The sequence below is a fragment of the Lytechinus pictus genome, chromosome 4 (assembly GCF_037042905.1).
Source record: "Lytechinus pictus isolate F3 Inbred chromosome 4, Lp3.0, whole genome shotgun sequence".
NCBI classification, from domain to species: domain Eukaryota; kingdom Metazoa; phylum Echinodermata; class Echinoidea; order Temnopleuroida; family Toxopneustidae; genus Lytechinus; species Lytechinus pictus.
In genome coordinates this window covers 22,914,201-22,922,192 of record NC_087248.1, presented here as the reverse complement: position 1 = coordinate 22,922,192, position 7,992 = coordinate 22,914,201, and the positions used below count along the sequence as shown (strand labels likewise).

At 35.6% G+C, this 7,992-nt stretch overlaps 1 protein-coding gene across 3 annotated transcripts in view; it reads right to left on the bottom strand.

The window, feature by feature from the left end:
* Window positions 1–1,091: 1,091 nt before the first annotated feature.
* The window catches only part of LOC129259322 (glutathione S-transferase A4-like), a 10,412-nt gene continuing 3,511 nt past the window's right edge, over window positions 1,092–7,992 (bottom strand). Inside the window, exons 2-8 of one of the 3 annotated variants that reach the window (XR_010293412.1) lie at window positions 7,769–7,820; window positions 7,148–7,280; window positions 6,147–6,288; window positions 4,469–4,612; window positions 2,435–2,722; window positions 1,359–2,207; window positions 1,092–1,264 (exon numbers count right to left, since the gene is read on the bottom strand). Coding sequence is in view for 1 of the 3 variants with exons in the window: in XM_064098667.1 (XP_063954737.1) it covers window positions 2,603–2,722; window positions 4,469–4,612; window positions 6,147–6,288; window positions 7,148–7,280; window positions 7,769–7,820 (591 nt within the window). In the remaining 2 variants the exon portion in view is untranslated. Of the gene's footprint in view, window positions 2,723–4,468; window positions 4,613–6,146; window positions 6,289–7,147; window positions 7,281–7,768; window positions 7,821–7,992 lie in introns of all 3 variants that reach the window. The other 2 variants (XR_010293413.1, XM_064098667.1) reach the window with 2 other exon arrangements.

Sequence of the window (7,992 nt, the reverse complement as noted above, 5' to 3'; positions counted from 1 at the left end):
TCCCCTCTATCATGTGTAAAAGTTTTGTCATAAACATAATGTAGGCATATCCAGTCTATCGCCCCCTACCTACTCCCCCTCTCCCCATGCCATGTTTCTGTTTCTCTCTCTTTCTCTCTTACCCCTTTCTCTCCATCGCATCCACCCTCTCTCTCTCTCTCTCTCTTGTCTCCTACCATAAACAATTTCAAAACCAAATTATCATCTCACTTCGGTGACCTGTTTACCTTGTCATAAAGTCAATACTGTATTTTTTTCTTCTTTTTTTTCTTTCCCCTTTTCCTTTTTTTCTTCCCATTTCCCCATTGTTCTTTGAACAAACTTTAAATTACTAACTGACTTTAAGCTTATTCCACTAAATAGTTCCACAAAGCGCATTCTCCTTTTCGGTCTTTTATTTCTTACTGGTCATATGAATCAAATTAGTGCATATACATGTTTTTATATGTTTATTCCGATGTTGTCTCAATGCAATCTGTACTTTTATCCTGAATTCCTTTCAATATTTTTACGCTCTTACTGTTGCCCTCTTAAAATTGTATGCGTGAACCAGAATCAGTTCACAATGATTACATATTCATTTTTATTCAATTATATTCATATTATTAATTTTATTATCCCTTGCTCCTTGTGAAAACCTTTTTCAATAACGTGATAGTAGCCTAATTCATTCAATTCTTTCATTTTAAAAATATTTAGTGTAAATTCTTGCCAAACTATTTAATTTTATGATCTTTCTTATTAGTAACAACATATATCATGTAATTTTTGTTATTTTGTTTGATTTACCGTATATGTTATGCTTCTTTCATATGTGTTTACTTTTTACTTTGTATTGTATATGGACCCCATGAAAGAACAGTATAGTCATGTCGACTAAACTGAAAATGGGCTATCCATCCGTTTTGCTTTTTTGTGTTTTTATACGAAAAATAAATACTATACTATACTATACTATACCCCATTCTACTATTCTCTTGCTACCCATATTCAAATGAAAAAAGAAACAACAACGGTGTCCAATCGATTTAAGTAATGATGGTTTGGTCTTCTAAAGTTTCATCCAAATCAGAATCAAATCAATATTTCAGTAACAGATTTATATAAAGCATTTAATAGACAAGTAGAACCAAAAATATATAGACTCATTCGGAAAAAAGAGCATTTATACCTGCATGTACGGCGAAACATTGAAAAAAATGTATATTATAACCGTGTATTATGGAATAAGAGTAAGACAGAATCTCGATTAAAATAAAGCAGTCTTGAGTAATGACCATTACTGATCTTTTTGCTCAATATGGTTATTTTAGTTTTCATAAAGCTGTGTGTAACTTACGCACGAATTTGTGCATGACCGGAACAATATTATCAGCCACTTGTTCAGCTGAATTATAGATCAGTCATTTAACACGATAACTTATTTTTAGTCGTGAGTAAAATCAGGTGCAATTTACAAGCAGCTTTATGAAACGCCCCGCGATGTCTGTAATCAGTAATCAATGAAATTGATAAAATATAAAATGATATTGCTATAATTATAACATTATTATCGGGAACAAACTGGTTGATGTCCTGAGTTCGTATTATTTCAGAGTTAAATCACATCAATATTATATCACACGTGTTTCTGTATTTCAGCTTGCCTTGTGACTTATATAAAATATATCTGTACAAAACATTATATTTCAAATTATTAAAACTTACCATAGGTATGCAATATGTTTGAAATCTGTGGGGTTTCAAAATACAATCGGTGTCATGTATTTGCTTTTTCTTGGTCCAGAAGATATAAAAGCGATTGTATGAATACATTTCATATCTTTCGTAATCAATTTGCTATTATGTACGGTGGATAGAACGTATAGTTTTATCGTCAGTTGTCATAATTGTGATAATTTCTGCAGAGTTAGATTTGACGCGGAAAGGCAACAGCTGGGGATCAACTATTCCGAGTCAAAGTGACTCAGACTCTGACTCCGAATAAAATTGACTCATAATGGTGTGGTATTGGGTGAGAAATCACTCCATATTAACTCGAAACAGAAATGCCTTTCCGAGTCAAACATTTGCCAGCATCTGCAAAAGCCAAGTGTGTCATCCATTCGTCAGAAAATTGATGGATAAAAACAAATCGGTACGTGGATCATGTTCAGTCCATTCACTCTAAATGCAAAAGAGCTAATCTGGTCCCCTATCACACTCCTCTAAGAGTGAGACGAGATCAGACGAGACCAATCATTTTGGAGTAAGATTTACATCTTTTGAGAGTGCATTAATAGCTCCTTCTTGAGTGAACATTTGATATTTTTTCAGGCATTAATTTTCACTCCAGACGGAGCTATGATCCACTCTCAAAAGATGTAAATCCCATTCCAAAATGAGTGATCACTCGTCTCACTCTGAGAGGAGTGTAATTACGGACTAGATTCACTCTTTTGCATTATTTTAAAGTGTTCGCTACAAAGTGAGATATCCCAGATTCCCTGACGATCGTAGTCTCTTCTTTTGGCTTATCATTTTGGTCATGAGATAACCCCTATCGAATTCCCTCCCCATCCCCCCAGACCTGAACAATGACTGTGGTCGAGTAGGTGGACGATCACCAGCCGAGGGTCGTCTTGACATCGTTGATGTACTCAGCGGTGGGCACAGGATTTCTTCTTGGGCTAGCGAGATACTCCTTGATACCCGGCTGGCCGGAGATGAATTTAACAAATGCCTGGACAAAGAATTAAGAAAAAAGCTTCCGTATAAACAACATCAGCAAATTTTTTTTTATCAAGGTCTATTATAGTTGTGTGGGCTCTTTCCCGATTGGTTTAAATATTTGCTCTGACAAACCATGCAGGCCGGATGGCCACACCTCCAGTCAAAATTCTACCAAAAATATTTTGAGCACATTAGGAATAAAAGTTCAAAGTTTGTGGTGCCCCTTAATGAAAAAGCAAAGGGGCTGGCCTACATCCTGGCTCTATACCCCAGGGCCCCGTCTTACAAAGAGTTGAGATTGATCTGATCAATCGCAACTATGGACGGCCAGCAACGTCAACATCTAAAATCCATGTTTGTTCAAAAAAAATTCTAGATATAAATGTATATCCATAAATTCATTGATTTCTTGACAATGTGGTGTGTTCTCCTTTGTTTACAAAGCACATTTTGCAAATTTCCTGGAGAAAAAATTATGACACTGATGGATTTCCATAGAGTTATGATTGATTGGATCTATCGTAACTCTTTGTAAGACGGGGCCCAGGTGTACACCCTAAAACTTTCTGTCTTCGAGGGTGCATACAATTCTACCATGTAGCTAACTGCACCCTTACTGCTTAAATAAAGGGCTTCAAAGGGTGCAAATTTGCACCCCGAAGAGTTGAAGGACCAACGCCACTCTCTACTTTTACCACTAAAATCAACCAGAGGTGATATCTGGAAGATTGCTACCAAGTATAGATAATAACGAAAAAGGACAAGAAATCTGCAAACATCGATAAGTTTACTTTGCGAGGAAATCTCCAAGGTCCAAGTTTGATGGTAAGTGTGAAGGTGTGCCTCATTTATTGCGAGACTCTCCGCCATTGCGTTTCTTTCGGCCTTTTCTGAAAAAAATTACATTGCTTTACATGCAGTCACACTAAAGAAACCGACTCCAAACTGACTGATGATTTTTTTTTTCTCTCTCTCTCTCTCTCTCTCTTTCTTTCTTTCCTTCCTTCTGCTTTTCTTATTTGTTTTCTATTGTTTTGCTTTTTGTTGGTACTGTCTAATTGTTTTGTGTCTTGTCTGTGTTGGGGGGGGGGGGGTCGGGTGTGAGGGCGATTTCGTTCTTTTTGTGTGTGCATATGGGCATGTGTGGGAGTGAGCACTCGAACCCTTTTCCGTTTTTTTATATTATAAATTTCATTCAGTTTCATCAATGTTGAGCAATCAATTTTCTGCATAACTATTGTATGATTTGGTGAATTTATAGTGGTTATAAATGCTTAATTTTTGTTACTGAATTTATCCACTGTATACAAAATATTACAATATCAATATTAACAAAACACTGTTCACAAAAGACAAATAATTATCCATAATACAAATAATCGTACAAAATGTCATAGTATAACATATTCATATATACAATGTACCATCACTTTGATTTTGAACTGAATGATTAATAAATATTATTACAAAATAAAAAAAAGTAATAGCATTTGTCGGTGTGGGGAGCGTTTCATGAAAGGATTTGTCGGACGAAGTCCCCTTTCACCCGACAGTTACCATAGTTACATTGCTTCTCAGCCAATCAAAATCAGAGAAAGATTTCAGATCTGACTTGTGGGACGAAAATGCTGATGAAACACCACACTGTAGTCTGTTTTGCTGGTGTGGCTGTAACAGTCTGGTCACGTGATTGATTTCAGCCAATCATATGATTAGGATCCATATTACCATTTCATAAGAGGGCCTACATACTTACCGCGCATTTGGGATACCCTTGGAGCACTGAGGAAAGTTTTGGGTAGGGTGAGTCGGTGATGTGGGTCAAGGAATCGAACAGAACGATGTCTGCGATGGACAGACGCGATCCAACCAGAAAACCGGAACTACTTTCTGCGAGAGTCTGGGATGATTTCAGAAGAATGGCAGTGGGTCGTAAACAGAAACGGGGGAGAAAGAAGGAAGAATGAAGTAAAGCATAAGGAAGAAGACAAATTTTACAGTTTCATTCTGATATTGTATTCTTGTAAAAAGCAATTAAGACCGAAGTAGATAATTACTTCTTGTTTTGTATGATTTTCTTTCTTTCGAAATTTCACATATGGGCCTAGTACTTTGTTTTATCACGAATAGTTATTCTTTTGTCGGATACATTTCCTTTATCATAATGCATTACAATGTGACTTATCTTTTCTTAATTTGTATGGTGTTCGCTAATGTAAATTTAAGAGGAAATCATGAATTCCCATTATATTAACAAATATTGCCTTTCTGTTATTGTACCATGTACTCATAGGTAGTTGGGCCTTGTCCATCAACTTTTGATATTTTCCAATGCTCTTCAGTTAAATTCATTCAAATACTCACGTAGCATGACTAAGAGCTTTCTGTATCACAAAACTTTTGAACCTGAAAACATTCTCAGACAATTGCCTTTCACATTGATTGTTCTTAATGTATTTGTTTTTTGATAGTTTTTCTGGATGTTTATATTTCCGATCAAACATTGTCTGTTCTCATACAATCAATCGAGACGATATCATGTATAAATACCATGAAGTTATCAAGAATTCGGTCTTATATAAGAGGTCATTGGCACTGGCGGATCCAGGGGGAGGGCACAGCCGGCCCGTGCACGCTTTTGCTTGTCAAATTTTTCTCCGGAAAAATGTGCCCCCCTCCCCTTGGAAAATCCTGGATCCGCCCCAGGTCATTGGCATTTATAATCTTAGCGCAATCTATATATAACAGTTATCGCAGAAAAAAAAATCAAATCAAATTTTTACAAAATAAATAGATCTAAAAAAAAAATGAAACCAATACACTCTTTATGATAATCCCATATTAGCCTTGTTAAGTGCATCTCGGTCGGTGCTCTTTGCAAATCAAATATCAGAATGAAAAAAAATAAAATTTATGTTATTTTCATATACCATTCCGGGCAATTTCATCCTCTCTCAATTCCGTAGATTGAAAGTCAGTCTAAATAGATTGGACTGATCACCATCTATTTCAATCTATAATGCATTTAGAGAGTTGACATTTGCTTTTGTGACAATTTCTATATATTAATTTCATTCGTGAATTCTAACACAGGGGTCAAACGAGAAAAATAACCACATTCGTTGCATATATTCCATTATACAAGACCAAAGATTTACACTGTCAAAAATATTTTTTACAACGCTGTTTACTATGTGAATCGCACAGTAGTTGTTTAAACATGCAGTTTTAAACAAGTGTTTAAAATCTTAAACAACCATGCTTAAATTATTGATATTTAAATATTTGAATTTAAACTTTGTTGTTTAAGATTTTAAACACTTGTTTAAAATGTTTAAAAAAATCCTGTGCGATTCAAATAGTAAAAAGCGTTGTTTAATAACTCATTTGTTGTTTAATTCCAATTGTATCCATTATAAGCGAAACAATCTTACCTTTTCGAAGGCTGGGAGGTATTTGTTGTTGGCCGACGGTAATACTTTCGTTTCAACTGTTTCTTCTGGGTTCGGGGTAAAAAGGTAACCCCCAAGGGCAGCATCAAAAAAGTCTTTGCCCCCCATCACAAGGATATCGATTCTAGAAATAAATAATCAAATCGAAAATAACGATACTTTCTCACATTTAAAACGTCAAAATTCATCTTCAAGTGATAGCCTTTTCTTTCATTGAATGATAATGTTGCCGATAAAAATTAGGCCTATACTCCATATTAATAAAATTTGCCATGGGTGACAGGGTATTTTGATCTGGGGAGGGGGGGGGGGCTGAAGATGAATTTTTTTTCTTTCAAAGAAAAAAATGTATGACAGTAACTCATGATATCGCACTGTTATGAAATTATCTCCTTCGTCATGTTCGTGCTTTTATCTTCTTCCTCCAATTCCTACATCTTTTCCTTCCTCTGTCGATCTCTTCTGCTTTTACTTCTTATCATTCTTCCTTTTCAACTCTCTTCTTCATCTTTTTTCTTCTTTCCCTTCTTCTCCTCCTTTTTCTTCCTTTCCTTCTAAAGATTCTTCTTTTCCCTCTAGCTATCTTTTTTTAGGACTAATCATTTTTCTGTACTTCTTCTTCTTATTCCTATTCTTCTTTTGCTTCTTCGTTTTCCTGTTATTTTTATTCAATTTCTTCCCCAATCTTCCTGTATTCTTCTTCTTCCTTCTTCTTTCAATTTTCCTCTTTCTTTCACCCTGTTTTTTATCATGAACTCGAAAAAAAAATAGCGGACGCCTCCCCCGCCCCCGAGCACCTTCGCCCTATGTAGCCATCCCTGATCGTAATACCTCGGTCACATTTGCTCTACGACGGCCGTACGGCGAATCGAAAACAGCCGTTCTATCAATTTTAATTCAAACCACCTATATGTAGCTGGTAAAAAATGTGAAAACGGCTGCCGTAGAGCAAATGTGACCGAGGTATAAGTTTGTATACATACCTTGCCCTATCCGAATCGCTGTCGCCGTAGAGTTTTGCTTTCCTTCCCAGGTGTCTAACAATGGAGTCGCTACCGACAAGCTTCATACCGTCCATTTCCAACAGTGGCAGTTGCCCGAAAAGCAGCTTGCCATCTTCAAAATAACGAATTTGAAACAAATCATTTGTCTTTTTATGTATAGGAATTCAGGTCTATATTTGAAGCATATAACGTAGCAGTGTGTTATGGTTTCCTAAATTAGGGCATGCGTCACGCGAGAAGCATGCGAGGAGATTTATATTTTTGGGGAAAGAGTGAAAACGAATTATAATGATTATCTATGGTTATTATAAAAAATGGTTGATGGCGATTTAAAAAAAAAATGTTTGAACCTGGATACAAAATTAATGAGAATCTTCGTAACCACGGCGACAACAATCTATCATCATTACAGTTATCACTAAGTGTGCCTAGTATCATTATCATCATTACTATTGCTTTTATTACCAACACTTCCTATTATCATCAATATAATTACCACTGATATAATTATTTACTCTATCATCTTTGTCACTGTAATTGTTATTATTATTATCATCATTATTATTATCACCCTTTTTATTCTTCTTCTTCATAACGTACCTTTTATCATCTGGAGGAATGGCTCTCTTGTTCTAAGGTTGGTTTCATCGAACTGCAAATTTAAAAACAAATCAATTTTATCGTTGACAATCTTTTCAGACATAATTATGACGTTAAAAGAAGAAGAGAAAGAAAGAGAAGGAAAGAAGAAGAAGATGATAATGATAAAAGGTACGACAGGGTAAAAGCAGGGAAGGAGAAGTTAGGAGGAGGAGGGGAAGATA